The 18,748-nt window shown below is 45.5% G+C and overlaps 3 protein-coding genes across 3 annotated transcripts; all 3 read left to right on the forward strand.

The window, feature by feature from the left end:
- The first annotated feature begins 411 nt into the window (after positions 1-411).
- Positions 412-7,128, forward strand: LOC101233536 (solute carrier family 2, facilitated glucose transporter member 11-like). The gene is made up of 11 exons (XM_030285776.4): positions 412-537; positions 967-1,127; positions 2,672-2,796; positions 3,050-3,179; positions 3,744-3,892; positions 4,436-4,623; positions 4,764-4,874; positions 5,380-5,481; positions 5,638-5,713; positions 6,380-6,507; positions 6,834-7,128. The coding sequence occupies exons 1-11, from the start codon at positions 412-414 to the stop codon at positions 7,032-7,034; spliced, it is 1,497 nt and encodes a 498-aa protein (XP_030141636.4). The 3' UTR covers positions 7,035-7,128.
- A 2,073-nt stretch (positions 7,129-9,201) lies between these two features.
- LOC100232372 (macrophage migration inhibitory factor) lies at positions 9,202-12,756 on the forward strand. The gene is made up of 4 exons (XM_030286082.4): positions 9,202-9,505; positions 10,259-10,266; positions 11,895-12,055; positions 12,531-12,756. The coding sequence occupies exons 1-4, from the start codon at positions 9,394-9,396 to the stop codon at positions 12,595-12,597; spliced, it is 348 nt and encodes a 115-aa protein (XP_030141942.4). The 5' UTR covers positions 9,202-9,393; the 3' UTR covers positions 12,598-12,756.
- Positions 12,757-15,041: 2,285 nt separating this feature from the next.
- Positions 15,042-17,920, forward strand: LOC100190143 (macrophage migration inhibitory factor (MIF)-like). Its single transcript, NM_001245656.2, is given in 3 exon segments — positions 15,042-15,243; positions 16,047-16,219; positions 17,653-17,920. Coding segments are annotated over 3 exon segments (348 nt in total). The 5' UTR covers positions 15,042-15,135; the 3' UTR covers positions 17,720-17,920.
- Positions 17,921-18,748: the final 828 nt, after the last annotated feature.

Consider the following 18,748-nt stretch of genomic DNA (forward strand, 5'->3'; position numbering starts at 1 on the left):
AGTTTCCATAATCTTAAAAAGGGAAGAAGTGATATGTATCATCATACATTATGGTTTGGTGTACATTGGTTGCTGTCCGTTGCAGACAAGGGATTGATTCCCTCTTCCCCATGTCCAGGATTGACACCTTTATCCAGCCAACCTGTCAGCTGTTGCAGGCATACAGTGAGAATTGTACTATCAGAAACACATTTCAAACTCATTTTCCTTCTTGCAAGCAGAGTGATGGATTATCACCTTACATCCATGTTATTTGCTCTGGCACTGTGGCTGATGGTTGTGCTTTGGCAGCAGATTAGAGGGATTTTGAAAAATGTTTAAATTCAAAAGGATTTGAAGTGGACAAAGAGGAAGGACCAGTATGGCTACAAAGTCTCTGGACTCGCACAAAACTAGAGTAGTGAGAAGCTGATGGAGCATTTTATTTTTGCTTTGCAGGTTCAGTTCAGGGGCCTATTTCAAATGATCTTAGTGCTGGGAATTGGTGGCAGTTTCCCATATGGATTCCATATTTCTGTCATCAACTATCCTTCTGTGGTAAGTAGCCATCTCTCTGAGGCTGAAAACACAAAGGTGAGAGCCTCTGTTCTCCCATACATCCCAAATTTACTGAGCATTTAGCTTATATGCCTAGGCCTTTGCTTTGGCTGACAGTAACATCACATGTGTAGAGAACTTTTTCTCCTTTAAAGAGCTGGAGAGCATTTTCTGTTTGAAATAAGCTCCTGCCATGAGAGTACAAGACTCCAAAGGAGGGCACAAAATGAGCTCTCAGCATGCTCACCAGGAAGCTTCCTGACTGATACAGACTTGAAAAATCTGCAGTGTGATCTCAGTGAACTTGTTTTACTAAAAAGTCTCAAAGTAAGTCTAATATGAGAACCACAGCCTTAATCTGAAGTACAACAACCAAATGTGAAGGGATCTCATACCCATTATCCAGTCAAATCTTGTTTTATTTTTCAGTACATCAGGAAGTTTATTAATGAAACCTGGATAGATCGACATGGCTCTCCCCTCCACCCTGAGACAATCATGCTGCTCTGGTCCTTCATTGTGGCTGTTTATGGGATAGGAGGATTCCTGGGAAGCCTTTGCTGTGGATACCTGACTACAAAATACAGGAAGTAAGTGTTTCTTGTAACAGCTCAGCAGTCAGAAAGCACAGGGAAATACCAAGGTGGACAAATAAGTCCCTTCTTTTTTGGTTGAAGCATCCCTGTTGAAGACAATTGGTTTGGTTTCCTGGCACATCCACTTTTTCCAAGCAGCCTTCTGTCCTATTTATCTGCCCTCCCCAGGGAACCGTGCTCTGGAAGGGCTGCAGGCATCATCACATCACCAGTGCCTTGGGAGTAGTGGCACAGGGTCACATTCTCTTCAAGGTACCCTATCATTCTCATAAGATCTGCCAAGCTTTACAAACTCCAATAAAGGAGCTGTGTGTCTTGTGTTGTAACACACTCTATGCAATTACTCAAACACCTGGAAAACATCCTTATGTGAAAGAAGAGTCAGACTTCCATTTAAATGCACTCATTTTGGGGTGGTGACATTACATTAAATATTCAGATCTACTATTGTGAAAATATAGAGAGAGGAGAAAAAAAATTGCTTGGAATTTCACTGTAAAGATATAATCAGCACCAAAACAAATGTCCAAGAGACGTGTCTGCTCTTGACAGTCCATTTTACTGAAAGCTAGTTCCAAACTATCTTTGCCACTGGACAAAGGAAGGATTCCTCACCAGTCTGGTCTGTTCTTGGTGCCTTGTGTGTAACACCACTAATTTCATTTGCAGAGAAATTGGCAAACATATCTTCTTGGTGTGACCCACTTAAAGATCTGCTCCACAACACACTGATCCAGGGGCCCCTCATTTGGGTCTCAACAAACCATCTTAACCTGCCTGCCATTGTGTTCTTTCCTAACAGGTAAGTGCCCCCAAGAAATTTCTTGTGGGACACTGCCTCATCCCACACGCTGAGAGTCTCCCAAGGCTGGAAACAGGACCATGCACCTCTCCCATGGGTTATTTAACACGTGGTAGCCCAATTGCTGAATCACAGCCTAAACACAGAGTCTCTGATCCTCAATGTGTGCAAGGGGGCTCTTGTTTAACAAGTGTCACAGCAAAACATCTGAGTGCAAAAGACCTGGAGCCTGAGACATCAGGGTGGTGAACTCACCAGCCCACAATTCTCACAAGTAACTTTTGAAATTAAATAGGCCTCCAAAAAACTCTCTCTGCCATCTCAGAGCACCCATTTAGCCAAGAGTGTCATTAGTATGAGCCATTCTAAAACGGAACCTGTGGACTCAGACTGTTTGTGGGGAAAAACCTGACATTTTATGAAGACTTATAGCCATTTAAAAATCTTGGTGACAAACTGGGCCAGTCCTTCAATCTTTTTCCCTTTACTTGTACTGTGGAAATGCTGACAAACTGTTTAAATTCTAACCTAAAAGATTTATTAATTCAAATCTAAAAGATCTTAAAGTTTTAAATAACCATTTTGAATATCCTACATTGAAATTATTTCAGCCATTCCTCAAAACAGTATGGATGGCTGTACCATGCTTCCTGTCACAGCAAGAGTAGTCAAAAGAGTACAAGAAGTTCTCATTTCACACTAAATTCTCAAGGTCGTTTTTTTTTTTTCCCCTCAGGAAAAAGTGCCAAATGTTCACCAACCTGATCATGTTGGTAGCTGCACTTTTCATGGCCCTCAGTAAAACAGCCAAATCCTTCGAGATGGTTCTGGTTGGGCGTTTTCTCTATGGCATTGGTGCAGGTATGTCACCATGGCCTGCAAGGCCTGCAGGCCCCTGACTTGCTGTCCTGGGCTTGTCTCTGCAGCCATCCTTGAAGAATGGCTTTTAAAGCAAACAAAACCATGCACTCATTAAAAGTGAAAGATTGCATCTCTTTTGCAAAAAATGGTAATCGAAATAGCAGAGTGAAAGCAAACAATATAAGAGAGGAGAGTCAAAAGCTTAAGCTTTTCTAAATATTTAAACTGCTATTTATCCTCTTGTATGTTCAAGGTTTTTCTCTCAATATACATCCTCAGTATGTAGGAGAGATTTCACCCAAGAAGTTGCGTGGGTTCACCAACTCCACTGTTGCTGTTTTTCTGACCCTGGGAAAACTCACAGGACAAGTTGTTGGACTACGGTAAGTTCTCCAATTTTTCTATCACGTTACACTAAAAGTAGAAATGTTTCTCTAACTTTACCCTCTCACCTAGTCAGTGACTGAGAAACACTCTCCTCCTCCCCAAAACATGCCAGAAGAAAAATATTGATTGTATTTGAGGGAAATATAGTTTTAAATATAGAAGGCAGAAAATTATTTACTCATAATTTGATTTCTTCTTATTTCCACACTCTTTTAACTAGGAGACTTCCCCTTCAAAATTCATTGTACTGACACAAAAAGTCTTAGCAAATGTTTGGCTCTTGTGGCCAAGCAATAGTCAAATGAGTCTCATCAGCTCTTTAGACATTATACTGGGTTCTAATGATATTCAGAAAGATTTTCGAAATATCAGATAATTCCTTTAAAATAAATTGTCAGAAATAAAAATAGCCAAATATGTGAAATCTGCCAAACTAAAATTCAGGGGTTAACTCCAGTGAACCCTTGAATGGAATCTGAGCAATCTTTATCACTCAGAAAAACTTCCTGAACATTCATTCCATTATTTCAGCATAATTTTGTTTCACATACACTTTCCAGGGAGATTTTAGGAAGCGAAGCTTTGTGGCCATGGTTGTTAGCATCTAGTGGACTTTCAGCATTGATTCAACTGGTTACTCTCCCATTTTTCCCTGATTCACCATCCTACCTCCTGATACAGAAGGGTAATGAGGAAGCCTGCAGGAAAGGTAGAGTGTCTGCTTTCCTCACTTACTTCCCTTCATCTGCTGTGCCCCAGGGAGAGCCTCTGCAGAAGAGGAGGCAGGGCAGAGCTGTGCTGCCCAGTGCAGTGCCATGGAGCACGGGCAGTTTCACAGCTGAGGTACCCATGGCAATGGCTGTGTTAACCTGGGCCTCACTCAGCCTCAGTCAGTCCATGAAGTGAAGAAACACAGATGTGTATCAGCACATCTAACATTTCCCACCTTGGTGGGCACTGCTTTATTTCTTTAAAGGAAATGGTTCAGGCAGCTGTCCTGTTTTGTATTGTTAAATAAAAAGTACTCAAATGTTTACTTTGTTCACAGTAAACTCCACATTAGAAAGCTGTGCTATACTGACAACCAAACAGACAAAATCCTTCCAATTGCCCACTGTCCCTGCAGCAACCAAATGGCAGAAGCAGCACCAGCACCTCCTGCAATGGACAGGCAGCCTAAAGGGTTGAATGCAACCACCCCTAATGGAGCTATCCTGGCAGGATAACCAACTTCCTTCTTTCTCCCTTACAGCCATCAGGAAGCTCTGGGGGGATGGAGACTACCAAGCAGAAATTGATGACATTATGAAGGAGAAGGGTGCAGTGGCAAGCACGAAAACCTTGCGTGTCCTGGAAGTGATAAAAGAGCGATCTCTGCGCTGGCAGCTCTACATTTTGATGATTGTCATGACCACACTGCAGCTCTGTGGAATAAATGCAGTTGAGTGCTCTCTTTATCCCCAGGACAAGAGAGGCAGCATAACAAACTTCTGAAAGACAATGTTATTAAACCAGCTTAGAATTGTATCTCAAATGCAACACCTTTTTTCACAGATTAATTTCCTCTCTGCGTTTTTCAGATATACTTCTATTCTTTTGAAGTATTCCATACAGCCAAGTTTGAAGAATACCTTATCCCATACGTGTCCCTGGGAGTTGGGCTGTGTGAGTGCTTATCCACCATACTGTGTGTAAGTCTTTTCAGATTTGAGTTTGAAGGAAAAATTTAATGTGGTCAACAACTGTGCCTTTCCTTTCTTATAACTGGGCTCAGGGAAATTTTGCATAACCTAAGCCACATCTTCCTGCTTCTGCAAAACCACAGGCAGGATACAAAGAAGTTTTTCCCCCAAATTATTTGCATGAGTGTGTTTCTTTAGACTCACTTTTTTTCTACAAAATAATAATCTTCTGATGTCCTGGATTAGATGTGTGTACATACATGTGGACAGTTTGACATATGCCAGCATGCAAAAGAGGGAACTGTCTAAAAACAGCTTAGGATTGACTAATAAACACAGCTTCATTAATAATTTATTTATTTTGAAGAAACTAATCAAATTCATTAGGAACTAAGAGACTGTCAAATGACACTGGCTCTTATTTAGACAAGTCTTCTGCACAGAACACATGGAGAGAGGAGGAATTATTTCCTTTGAGGGCTGGGGTTTGTGAGCCATGTTTTCTGCTTTCCAGAGCACCCTTATAGACCGGTTTGGGCGGAAGGTGCTGCTCTGGGGTGGATATTTGCTGATGTGTTCTGTGTTGGCACTGCTCACCATGACCCTGTCACTGCAGGTAAAGAGGCAGCAGCCTCCTGGCCACTTCCCCAGCCCCCTTTCTGCTCTTAACTTGCAGGAGATGTATAAAACTTCAGCCAGTGGCAGGAAATACAGAGCTCTGCTATTCTGTCCTGTGGCTAATGGTTTGGTATCACTGGTTTCTCACTTTTAGCATCGTTTTTTCTGGATGCATTACTTCAGTGTTATCTTGATCTTCCTGTTCGTGGTCTTCTTTGGAATTGGACCATGTGAGTACATCAGTGGTTATGCTGGGAGGAAATTTGGTGTTGTATTGGTTGGCAACACAACTGGCAGAGGAAGAACAGGCTGGTGTCTTGCTAAAAAGTTCTGGAAATTATGGAGGGAAGGGCAGACACATACAAGTGGGAGACCGGAAAAGGATGCAGACACCTCAAATTTTATCGCTGATCACATGATCTAAATAATTTAAAACAGTATCATCTTCTCCAGAGGGTGTGAGATAGAAATTTCAAAACAATTTCTAAATTAATCAGCTAAAAACAGGATTCTAGACATTGCCAGGTATGTTTTAGTATTCATCTTCAATAACTTAACAAGTTAAACTTATGCCTCCCAACATGCTCCAGGTGGAAATGGCCACAGGAGCCAAAAGGGAGGCTGGTTTTATAAACCCTGCACCAGTAACAACTGCCAGTGCAATATGGAACTGCACAGATCCACTGATACCCGAAAAACGATTCAGTACATACAAGAGGAACCTAAATTAACTGCTGGATTCCATTTCTGGAATCAAGGTCTTTCACCCTCACAGCAGAGGCCATCTCCCAGCAGGTGACCTATTCTGCCTGTCTGGCCTCTCTGCCACTGGGAGGAGCTTCAGCAGAAGCAAGGAAATAAATAAACCTGGTGTGTGTTTGGCTTTGCTTTTTCAGCTGGAGCCACCATATCTGTGATGGTTGAAATCTTCAGCCAGTCATACAGACCATCAGCCTTTCTGATTGTTGGCTGCATCAACTGGATGGGACTGTTTGTACTTGGGATGATTTTTCCAGTAATTGTTGTAAGTGACTCTCAGAGAATCCCTCTTTCCAGGCTAATGTATTTCTGAATGCCAACAAGGGGCAAAATAATAACAATAAATTGCAATGACATGCAAAGCTTAGCACTCTGTCCAAACACCAAACCTGCTCAGAAATTCCCCAGGAGCAGCAATTGGACTCAGGTCAAACATGGCCAGTGGGAACTCCTGGTTTGGTACCTGTCCTGGACTGTGTATTGAGCACACCTTTGAATTTGAACTTCTAAGACACAGGCTTGCACTAAAAGGCAGGGAAATAGAAATAAGTTTCTTATTTTCCTTACATTGTCTTGCTTTTCTGCCTGCAGGATAATCTTGGACCCTTCTGCTTCCTTATCTTTTTGGGAACCCTTGCTTTATCAGCAATTTTCATCTACCTGTATCTTCCTGAGACCAAGGGAAAGTCAATAATGGAAATAAAAGCAGAATTCAACAAGCTGAACTTTGGGAAAAAAGAAACCTCTGAAAATAACTTTCCTAAGGAACAGTTGCCTTGCACCAAACTCTGAATATTCAGAGAAGAAATTTGCATCTCTTAGAAAAGACAGGAAATAATGTTGCAACAGAACTAAAAAGGAAACATTAAAAACAGCCTGCAAGGTCTTCTGTCTCACTTGTTTTTTTCTTTTTTAAGATAGATATGAAACTCATTATTCTAGAGTAACACTAAGTATCTCATAAGCAGGAACGTGCTGGCAAACAGTTCAGAGAAGAGTATCAGAAATACAAAGGAACAAGTGAACTATTTTAAGAAGATGAACCAAGGTAAAGAGTTATTAGGAAAGTTCAATAACCAACAATCATGAGGCTGGGGAAGCATAGAAGTCTAAAGTATTTGGCTGACAGGCATGCAGAGGGAAAGCTAAACAACAGTTTAGTGTGACCCAAGACAATACAGACTAAAAATTAACACCTCAAATTAGGAAAAGAGGTTTCAGCACAACAACAGAAAAAAGTATTGAAAGTGAAATTTGCTGTGCACCAGTCCTGGAGATGTAATGGAAATCTCAGTGGAAAACATTCCAGTAACTCTAGGCAGGAAGAAGGATCTGCTAAACTGAGATATTCTTGCATGCAAAAGAAGTAAAATGGCTGTATAAAATAAAGCAGGCTCTGGAGAGCATCTCTGGTGTCTAAGGAACTGATTTTCAACCTGGTGCATCAGCTTCTGGGAATTACATCAGATGTTTTCACAGAAGAAAGAGTTTGTTTTGGAAATGTTTTTCTTGTTATGTAAGCAAGCTGGGAATAACAACCGATTATTGTACCCAGCAGTAAAAATAGGTTGTGAAGTTCATTGGAAATAGTCTAAGTTTTTCCAAGTGACCAATAACAAGTATAGGGTGCCTTATAACTAAACACTTTGGATCATGCCACCTGCCTTCCTCTAACCACTGAAGAAAAAAACGAATCAATATTACAAACTACAGCTCCTCACAGATGAAGGTGTCACTTGTGGTTTTTTGTAACACTTTGGCTTAGGAAATATACCCTGAAAAGGTTTTTTGTAAAGCAGATTTTATTTCTTGGGGTTTTTCTTAGGGTTTTCATTATTTTCAGAATGCATACAGGAAACACAATCCACAAACGTGGGCTGTAAATGAACATTGACATGGTAATTTCATCTCTTGACTTTTTTATTTGCTGACTTTTTACAGCAAGGGTGCTAGAGTGAAGGAACTAACTTAAAATCAACATACACCACACAATCATAGAAAGGAATGGGTTGGAAGGGATCTTAAAGATCATCTAGTTCCACCCCCCTGCCATGGGGGTGGCAGGGATGCCACCATTTAGGTCAGGTTGCTCAGGGCCCAATCAATCTGACCTTGAACACAATCAGCTTCAGCACGTTCAAACTGAAGTTTTCACAAATTAAAAGTGTTTACTTCCATTACACCATTCAATACAATCATTTAGTGCAAGCTATAGAAAGCCTGGAGAAAATGAAGTGAAAAGTTTCCTTAACTCAGAAACTACTGGGCATAAAGACACCCACCACTTTTAACATGGAGAGATGGTCAAGCCATTTATTTTATCCCCATCAGCATTTTCAACCTGCTTTCCCCACACATCTCACTGTGAACACCCTCTACCAAATGCCCTGTGATCCCCCTAAACCACTTCTCTCATTTAAGGCTCTTCTAGGCAGCAGTGAGAACTGATCCCAGCCTTGTCACATACTAGCCCCAGTCTGGATAAAAGCTGCTCATGTCAGGAAGCCTGTGGATTTCCTATCTCTCAGGAGTTATGACTGTTATGGAACTATTTGCACAACAAAGGAGCAAGTTGAAAACAAGCCTTCTCTGAGCACATAGAATCCATCACCACAGCAGAAAATCAAGACTCTGATTTTAAGGCATCTTTGTGGTGACTTAGTCATGGTTCAGGAAAGGTCTGCACAACATGTGTCACTGGGGTTTTTTGTTATGGTCTATTCCACAGAGAAAGTTTCAGACCTCACAACTGAATAATTCACCCAATTTTTAAAAAGCAATTACTAGGCTTTCATAAAGAGGTGCATTACAACCTACGCTCAGTCTCTGAAACACTTGCTTTTCCACTGGTTTCATGATTGGGCTGTATCCAAACATGAGGGGTCATTTTGGATGCTTTGGTTCCAGAGTGCAAAAACTGGGTTCCCTCCCAGGCCAGGGCACTGGCTGTCTGTGTTAGCAGCCTGCAGATTCAGGCACATTCAGCCTCACCTCTCCTGAGACACTCCCACCCCTCTCAATGCACCTGCTGAAGGTATCACTGACTGTTCAGAGGCTCCTGAGGTCCTTACTGGCACAGAGGGCTGAGCCAGCTTGTGGGTGAGTTAGAAATAAAGCTGAGCTGAAAAAAAAACCTGCCCATCATCCAAAGATGCCTAAATTCACTACAAACACAAATATAAGCAAGGATAAACTTCTGGAATCTTTTGCAGGGGAGCTCACCCAACAATTATCAAAAGCATTGGGCAAACCAGCACAGGTAAGTCCATTTCCTGAAATGTTTTCCTTCTTTAGTCAGCTGTGCCTGTGCAATGAGCTGTTTCTGAGTGATAGCCTTGATAAACTAATATAGCTAATGACTCACCAGTATTTGCAGTCTTCTCTCTGGGAGAATATAAAATACTTGTTCACTGTAACTTAGTTTCCTTGAGGTCTCAAAACCTGGAGTATTCAACCTAGCTTTGTGTAGGATGTTACTGCATGTAGTTATCTGTATGTGAAGACACTGGGTGTATGTGGGGATGTATCCACAGGAACCTGTGAATACCTCTCAAGAATCTGGCTGATTGAAAAGCAAACCTCACCCTCCACTTCCTTGCTGAGTCCTGTTAAGTGCCTGTCATTTGCCACCTAACTGCCTGTAGCCCAGTGGTTACAGTTGAAGTACAAAAATTATTTATTCAGCTTGCTTGGACATCTGGCAAAAATATCTGTGTGGCATCCTGTTATTTGAGTAAAAATACCAGAGTAAAAGCTGCCTGCTGGTTTCAGTACCAAACTGGAGGGGTTTTACTTGCCAAATCATATGGCATATGTTACTGAAGGGAAGTCCTGAAATCCTGGTATTGAGGGTCTTATAGGGATTTATAAGACTGTTATTTTCTTAATACCGACTGGTCACTAGTCACTGTTTTAGTTGTACTGAAGGTTGTAGAACATGAAAAAGCAAAAGAAAACTTCTCTACTGAGCTGTAAACTTCATAACATGAGCAGTACCTCAGTTGCTGTAGCAGCAGTAGCTTTAGTGAATTGGCTATGGATCTGTAGCCACTTGTTTAAGCACCCTTTGTGCATATTCACAGCCCATTTCCAGAAAATGTTTATTTTGCTTTGGGAGTGATGCTTTGAAACTGTAGAAAGAAGTTTTGGTACCTATAGAAAGGGCTCTGAGGGCTCCCCAGCAAACCTTTCTCAATGCACTGGGACACCTGAACACGTTGAATTCTTATGTAAAACTGATGTGTTTTATCCCCCTTTAAAAAAGCCATTTTTTATCAGTCTAGCAAACAAGTATTTGCTGTTGGGGGGGGGGCAAGGGGTGTGTCTTTCATAACAGCTTCTGAATATAAAGCTAGAGGCCAGGGCTGGGATACAGCTGGAACAGGTTTGTGCAGCTGTGTGGAAGGGATATGTAATGGGACTTAGAAATACACAGGGAATAACAAAGAGATTTTTCTGAAGAGGACATACAAGCTCTTCGTGACAAAGGAGACAATAGGAAAGGGAGAGTCTCTTAGTTAGAACACAGAAAGAAGGAAAGGATTAGGGTGGGCTGGAATGCAGAGCTTTCCTCTCACAGGAAACTACCATTTGGGAAAAATACAGATTTTTAAGAAAATTGAGTTTTTTCCTACTGGAAGAATGGTTCCAAATATTTTCAAACTGCTCTAAGAAGAAAATCATGCTGATTAATGCCTCAACTTTATTTTTCTTTTAATAGTGATAACCTGCTTCCTGGGTAGGAGTTAAAGGCATGCATGTGCCTAAGATTGGCATCAAGTCAAGAGCACGTGGTGTCCAGACAGGGGAGAACAGGGCCAAGCAAGTGGTGCCTCAGCAGGATCTCCTTGGCTTATCCTGTACTGCTGTGGTCCGATGCACCTTACACCCAAACAAACTGTAAATGATGGCCAAAACTAATTACCCAGACAACTCCTGGTACTCAGGCTAGCTTGTTTTACCAAGAGGGTTAATTGCTGCTGAGTTCCAACGATGCGCTGCTAATAAACGTGGGTAAGAACAGCACAGAAGCCAGATGAATGCCAGAGGAACTGATCCCCAGATTCCCCAGTGTGTGGATCTGACACTGTGTATTAGCAGCAGGGAAAATCGTGGGCAGGTCATTAATGTTAACATAGATACTTTCTTCTGTTTTCCTGATATCAAGAACAAAAGCAGGATTAGGCTGTATTTTGTTTAACGAGGTGGATGCTGATTTAGGCCTTTGCTGTGTCAGCTCACATTTACCTCAGCAGGGAAGACTGCAGCAGGAGCCAGTGAGGTGCAAAATCTCTCTGGAACGCAATGCGGCAGCAGGACCATCGCACACCCCCTCGCCCCTGACCTTCCCACACAGGCAGGGAGAGCCTGGTGGCTTGGAGGAGGTGCTGCAGATATTACAGGTCACTGAGCTCCTGGAGCATTGGACTAGGAAGCCTAAAAACTGTGGAGTCTTTGTACTAGCCTTTAACACAGGAGTGAGTATCTTGGAGTAGAATGCAAATCTAGACAGTAAGATGTCAACAAATTTAAGCCTTGCATGCACTTATTTTCACTGCGGTTTAAGTACATAAATGCCTTCCTGGATTTTCAAAACTTTTCGTAATACAGCAAAGAAAATAACATTCATTTTCTTCTTCCAACAGTATTTAGCAGATCTCTCCTGATCAAGTGATGTCCTTTGGTGGCTCCACAGACCCTTGTGCTATGTGCTTTCTCTACAGCGTTGGAAAGATAGGGGAGCAGGAGAACAAGGTCTGGTCCAAACTGCTTTGTGATCTGATGAGCAAACAGCTGAAAATACCATTTGACAGGTGAGCTCATACGGCAATTTGTCTGACATGACTTTCCACAGACTGTTAAAACTATTCATCCCAGGCTGGTCCTTTGGTGTTCCCTATTAATGTGCTGATTAAAGAGATTAAATGCCAAGTCAACTGAGCAACTCCCCAGCTAAAAAGAAAAAATGAGCCATTGCATGAGCTGCAATGCCAATGTTCAAAAGCTGCAGAATTCCTTGGTTAAAATGATGTAGGTTCAGGCATGTATGCACCCACAGATATCATGTGCAAAAGACCAGGTACAGACACAAGAACGTGATCACTAGGAACTCCAGGATGCAAGTAGATGAGGCATTAAAAGGGACAGGAGGAAAGGAGTGTAAGGCCTTGGAAGGATAAAGCCCATGGGGAGATCTGCATCGTGGCCATGTGTCCTGGTGCAGGAACACCCTGACCAGCCTGCAGCACTCTGCTCTCAGCTGTTAACAGCCCCTGTCTTCCCTTCCAGAACCTGCATCAGCTTCTTTGACATCAGTCCTGGCAATGTGGGCTGGAATAACACCACCTTTGCTTGAGGTGCCCCTAGGTGATCGATCACAGCTTATTCCTGAACCCTCGTCATGGTTTGAGAACTGCAGTTCCAGTCACCTTCTGGCATCTGCCAAATGCAAAAGGCATTGGTATCTTAGTTGCTGCTACTCACTGCTGTTTAATATCTTGCCTGCTGCTTAAATAAAAATGCATCAAAAATCTTATGTCTGAAACCTTCTTGTTATGCTGGGAAGAACTGTAGTTGAGATGGAGGGTGCCTTCTCAAAATACTCTCTTAAGAGTAGCTTTTCTTTCAAAAAAACTTCAGTCATATATGAACACTCCTTTTGCCTTTGTCCTGTCCATGCTCAAGAGACAAATAAATATATCTTGACCTGGTTTCAAGATATATTTAAGTTAATAGATGTGCAAATGTTGCACACGGACCTCCCTTCAAAAGGAGAGATAACACTGTTATCTCTTATTTCAAAGGAATTGATTGCAGTCCAGGTCCTCTTTAGGCCTAACACTACAGGGATATCTAGCTGAGTAGCAGGAAAACTTGTGCTGTGTCTCCCAGGCCTCAGCACAGGCAGAGGGAGTGAGTGGAAAAAACCACTGTTCGCTGCTGTGCCCTCCCCTTTTCATCCATTGAACAATTTGTAGTGACAGTGAAGATTAGAGCACAGCTCAGAATGAGGCAGAGGCACAGCAAGCCACAGTAATTCCCAGGGACTGAAGTGGTGAATTAATTATGAAAGGAAAATTTGCATACAAATATTTATTATTTAAGCCCTTGGTCAGACAAGATCATTTGCTTCCAAAGTAAAATAAAATATTGAGTAGAGATGTTTCCTGAAATTCTATAGTTAAGTGTATTGTGAGTTTTTTCTGGAAGAGCAAACCTTATCACACCCCTTTTCTGAACTCTATTGTTAACATCCCATTGTGTCCCTACCACAGCTTTGCTTTGCAGCCAGAGACTTTAAATACAGACCTGAACCTCAATCAGCAAAAATGCTTTGTTGGGATAACAAATGGAAGCTGCTTTGGTGAAAACTTCTTTCTTAGTCAGTGAGGCAAAAGAGAATGAAATTGCAGATGTCTCTCCATTATGTGGCAGCATAGCCAGGGGCTGCCACTCTGGGCTGGCAGGCCACAGGGCAAGCACACCAGTTGTGAAGTTGCTCCCAAGCTTTTCTCCCTGCACAGGGTAGAATTCCCACACCACCTCCATGCAACAAACCTGGGAGGCAGGAAGGTGAGAGGAATAAGTAGGACTATGCAACAGCAGGGAGCTGAGGATATCAAAGGGGGGAAACTTAATCAGTTCTTAGTGGCTGTTCTTAAGCACTGTTAATCACTAGAAAAGGAAGTGCTCCAGTTCTCAGCATTATAACCCATGTCACTCCAATGCACTCCCGTATGACACCATCCCCGACTCTTCATTCAGGGCTATGAGTGTTCACATCTGTAACATGGATGTGTGGGAAAGCTTTCTAGCAGCACCATCCCTGACTCCTCATTCAGGGCTGTGAGTGCTCACATTGTAACATGGATGTGTGGGCAAGCTTTCTAGCAGCACCATCCCTGACTCCTCATTCAGGGCTGTGAGTGTTCACATTGTAACATGGATGTGTGGGCAAGCTTTCTAGCAGCAGCAGTGCACGACTGCTGTGTGTGCAATGTCTGGGCAGAGAGGGCTCGGGGCCAGATCCTATTTAGCCTTCCTGTGAGTCATTTCGTGAGCAGAGCAGCGCTGCCGCCGCCGGGGCAGGCAGGAGCCAGGGTGAGGAGCCATGCCCTGGCAGCCTACGTGCATCACATCACACAGCGCAGCATGCGGCTCGGCTCTGCTGCCTCTCACCTCCCAATAGGCACGCACCAGTTCATTCCGAAGCAAAACGAAATTCACTTCTGCCTTTTTCCAGTAGAAAAATATGATGTGGAAATGTGGAGGCTGAGGAGCAATAGGTAACTTTTAATTCGACTGAAATACATTAGATAATAATTAATAGGCAGCAAGGCACACGTTTCTGCTTACACCGAGCTAAAGCTGTACACACCACCAAGCAAAACCACTACAAGTGTTACTTTATTTTGAAAAAGAAAAAATTTTCGGAGTTAGGGCAAGTATCCCTTTTTGCAACCGCCAAGCCAAGGCCTATATCCCTCTCTGGCCCGGATCCCGCAGAAACCAGTGGGAGTGCCACAGAGGTACTATCGCAGCGCTCATACCAGGTTATGTATGAGCTGCCCAGCGCCCCCGGACTCCGTTCCAGGAAGGAGCCTGCAACAAACCCTCAAAAAATGTTCAGTGATAGAAACAAAGCCAAGGTTTAACGGCGGAGCGGGGAGAGACAGCCGCGGGAGCAGCCAGCACGGCGCAGCGGGGACCGTGGAGCCGGTGTGAGCGAGTGTCCCCGCCCCGCTCCCTCCCCTGCCTGCCGGGCGGGGCCGCTTTACGTCCGGGGCGGCTTCGCGCACTAAAAGCGCCGCTGACGCCTCCCCGCTCCACTGTGTCGGTCCCGCCGCTCCCGTAGGTTTCCATCGCCGGCCCCGCCACCCCCACCGCCGCCACCATGCCCATGTTCGCCATCTACACCAATGTCTGCAAGGACGCCGTGCCCGACAGCCTGTTGGGCGACCTCACCCAGCAGCTGGCCAAGGCCACCGGCAAGCCCGCGCAGGTGAGGGCGGGGAGCGGGGCGAGCACGTGTGCGGCGGGCCGGGCGGCGGCGGAGCGGCCCGGGGCCATCTCCGCTCCCGCGGGCCCGGGGCGGGCGGGCCGCGGCCGCCGGGGGAGCGGCTGCCGCACAGCGCGGCGGCGGCCCCGCTGCTCCGGGGGAAGGAGCTGGGGCCCGTTCCACGCCGCGGCGCCGAGGGTCCCGATGCCCGGCCCCTGCCTGGAGCGGTAGTCGGGCCGGCGGGAGCGCGGCGCTCACGGAGCCGGGGGTGTGCTGGCGGCCGCGATTCCAGCGGCGGAGCTGCGCAGTGGCGCGGACGCACCCGGGCAGACCGAGCGCTCCGAGCAGCTCCCGCCGGCTCAGCCGTGGGACACAGCCGCTCCTGGGCCAGACCGCGGCAGCGCCGGGAGGCCGATATGCCGGAATCGCGGCCCGGCTCTCCGGCGGTCCGTGATTTGGGATGTGAGCCCTGGCACGCAGGCAGTTCTGGGGCCTTTATCTCGCTCCGCCCCGCGCGGTGGCGAGACTGTGGCGGGCAGCAGTGCCTGCCTCGCCGGCGGCTTTGTGCACACACAGCCGCGTTCCTAAAGCTCAGAGCCGGGCCCAGGGTCCCCGCAGCCCACGGGCCGTGCTCCCCATGGGGGCTGCCGGGCCTGAGCCTCCCCTGGGGCTGGGAAGTGCGCAGGGGGCAGCACTGAAGAGCTGCCGGACCCCAATACAACTGCTCTGTTAAGAGCTGGTACCTAAAGCAGATATCCGTCAGGAGAGGGCAGTTCAGCCTGTAACAGAGTGCTTCCCTCCCGCAGTACATAGCTGTGCACATCATACCTGACCAGATGATGTCCTTTGGTGGCTCCACTGATCCCTGCGCGCTCTGCAGCCTCTACAGCATCGGCAAAATAGGAGGGCAGCAGAACAAGACTTACACCAAGATGCTGTGTGATCTGATCTCAAAGCACTTGCATGTATCTGCAGACAGGTAAGGCTGGGACATGGTTTAACCATATTTACCTGGCTTTCTGAAACCGCTTTGAGAAGTCTGTTTAAAAAAATTAAAATGCCAGGAATAAATCCATGTGTTTTGGGAAATACCAAGTGTTATAAATGAAAATTTGTCCAGCCAAATTAATATGAAAAATAAAATATTTATTTTGCAATCAAATTTTATCTAGCCAGCCACAAGGAAAGAACAGAGCCGAGCCCGGGGTCGGCCCTGGGTGTGCAACAAGGAGTCAGCCTCAGCAGAGGTTTTCCTCCATGCCCACACACCTCCATCCTGGCACAAGCGGTTTTTATAGGGAAAATTCCGCCTGAGGCCAAGATTTCAGCAATCAGTCTTTTCTTCTATTCAGAGTCCATATGTTAATAAGATTTTCTTTTTTGGTGATGAGGGAGAACAAATCAGTGTCTGGAGTTTGTTGAATCCTTTGATGAAATTTACGGAACGCCGTATTCACATGTATCTGCCTCAGGATTTCCATGATATCCATCTCGGGTTGTTCACGCTAACGATCAGCACCTGGGGTTTCTGTATCTCCCCAGCCATGGCCCATCTCCTGGCGAGCTGTACCTTCTTACTTGTAAATCAGTTTCCAATCTACACCCGGTCTCACCTGCCCCTGTGAGGGTGGGGGGGGGATCCTAATACAAACATGTATACTCTAACAAATATTCAATATCACATATATCATATTAGAAATGGCGCAAATTATATCTACTACACATAACACCAAGTGATTACTTGCAGCACTTTCACGTCCATGTAAGAATTCAGTGCCTGCCTCTTTCCCTGGAGAGTCCCCTGTTCAATGGCTTCCTGCTTCTGAGAGTAGGGAAAAACACCACAGCACTGACAAGTTGCCCGGTGTGTCTTTTGCCTCTGAGGTGTGATGTCTTGCCCTCTGGGGAAGCAAGGCTGAAAGCAGAAGCAGAAGGCAGCAGGCTGAGAGCAGCTCCCCTGCAGGCTGCAGAGTTCAGCGGTGTCTGTGTGCAGCTGTGAAGGATGGGAAGAACCTGGTGCCATCAGGGTTGAAGGGAGACAGCAGAGCCAGGCCTGAGGGCATGCTTAACTCCCAAGGCTGCCAGTCTGTGTGACACATGTGAGGGCCTGCAGGGCTCAGAAACAAAAGGGGCTGACCTCCGGAAATTCTTGACAGGCTGCAAAACAAAATCTGTCTGGTGTCTGGACAGTCCCTGACTGCATAAGAATTTGTATTTTAAAAAAAGAGAAAAAGTACAGTTTTGAGGACTGAGAAGTACTGAGGCTGTTTGGAGGCTCCACCAGTTTTTTTCGTAAAGATGAAGCTTGCTGTTTTTTCAAGCAGAAGAATGGGAAGGACTCTCCCCTGTTATCCCAGCTTATATAAATGAGTTAATAAGATCTTTGTATTTCTTCCTGTACCTCATCTGCAGGGTCTACATCAACTACTTTGACATGAATGCTGCCAACGTGGGCTGGAACGGCTCCACCTTTGCATAGAGCTCTCCTGTCTGTCTGAAGAGGCTGTTCTGGAGCTCCCCCTCACCCTGCCCTGTAGCAGAGACCGCAGCACAAATGGCCCCATGTTGCACTTTGTGCACTCTCACAGATTGATGTCTCCTTGCTAGTGTGTTTAAATATTGCTGCTTCAACATTCCTCTGTTTTCTCTGTGTAGAAAACAAATAAAGGTTTAGAAGTAAGCTATGTGTGGTGTAGGCTTTGGCAGGTTGGGGATGGAGTTGGGCAATTGCTGACATACCTGTTTCACTCTGATCCTAAAGCAAACAAAAGGAATGTTTTGGGTTTGCCTGTGTTTCTTAGACACAGTATTTCACACTATGGTGGTGGGGCCTGGGGCTGGTTCCTGACAGCACTCCAGTGATTCCTACCTTGCTGTAGGTAAGGCTGTAGGTGTATTCAGGGCTGCTTGTTACTCTGAGGTTGTTTTGGGGTTGTGTCTGCAATTGCTGCAGTACTTGGACCAGCCCTGTGCCTGCTGCTTCAGGGCAGCTTTCCTGTGAGGATGTGCCACCTGTGTGTGGCCAAACGAGCAAGGAAGGAGTGCTTTAGCTTGCTGAGGGGAAATGCTATTAAGCACATTGCTACACTGCCTTCTGCAGGCAGCAGGGAGGGCCCTCAGTGCTGCGGGAGCTGTGCAGCGGCCTGCAGACTGTGGGGAGCTTCAGTGTGCTCTGCCAGCCTGTCCCTCACTGGTGCTGAGCTGAATCCTGTACTAATGCTGTGCCAGCCTGTTCCTCGCTGGTGCTGAGCTGAATCCTGTACTAATGCTGTGCCAGCCTGTCCCTCACTGGTGCTGAGCTGTGTCTGCACTGATGCTGTGCCAGCCTGTCCCTCGCAGGTGCTGAGCTGAGTCCTGTACTGATGCTGTGCCAGCCTGTTCCTCGCTGGTGCTGAGCTGAATCCTGTACTAATGCTGTGCCAGCCTGTCCCTCGCTGGGGCTGAGCTGTGTCTGCACTGATGCTGTGCCAGCCTGTCCTTCACAGGTACTGAGCTGTGTCTGCACTGA

The sequence above is a fragment of the Taeniopygia guttata genome, chromosome 15 (genome assembly GCF_048771995.1).
Source record: "Taeniopygia guttata chromosome 15, bTaeGut7.mat, whole genome shotgun sequence".
Taxonomy (NCBI): domain Eukaryota; kingdom Metazoa; phylum Chordata; class Aves; order Passeriformes; family Estrildidae; genus Taeniopygia; species Taeniopygia guttata.

Excerpts from the sequence above, each read along its gene's own strand:
- LOC101233536 (XM_030285776.4), top strand. The coding sequence starts at position 412 with ATGGAGCATTTTATTTTTGCTTTGCAGGTTCAGTTCAGGGGCCTATTT. Across the intron at positions 3,893-4,435 it reads TGAGGAAGCCTGCAGGAAAG|CCATCAGGAAGCTCTGGGGG; the intron begins GTAGAGTGTCTG and ends TCTCCCTTACAG. Across the intron at positions 5,482-5,637 it reads CCATGACCCTGTCACTGCAG|CATCGTTTTTTCTGGATGCA; the intron begins GTAAAGAGGCAG and ends TCTCACTTTTAG.
- LOC100232372 (XM_030286082.4), top strand. The coding sequence starts at position 9,394 with ATGCCTAAATTCACTACAAACACAAATATAAGCAAGGATAAACTTCTG. Across the intron at positions 12,056-12,530 it reads CTGAAAATACCATTTGACAG|AACCTGCATCAGCTTCTTTG; the intron begins GTGAGCTCATAC and ends CTTCCCTTCCAG.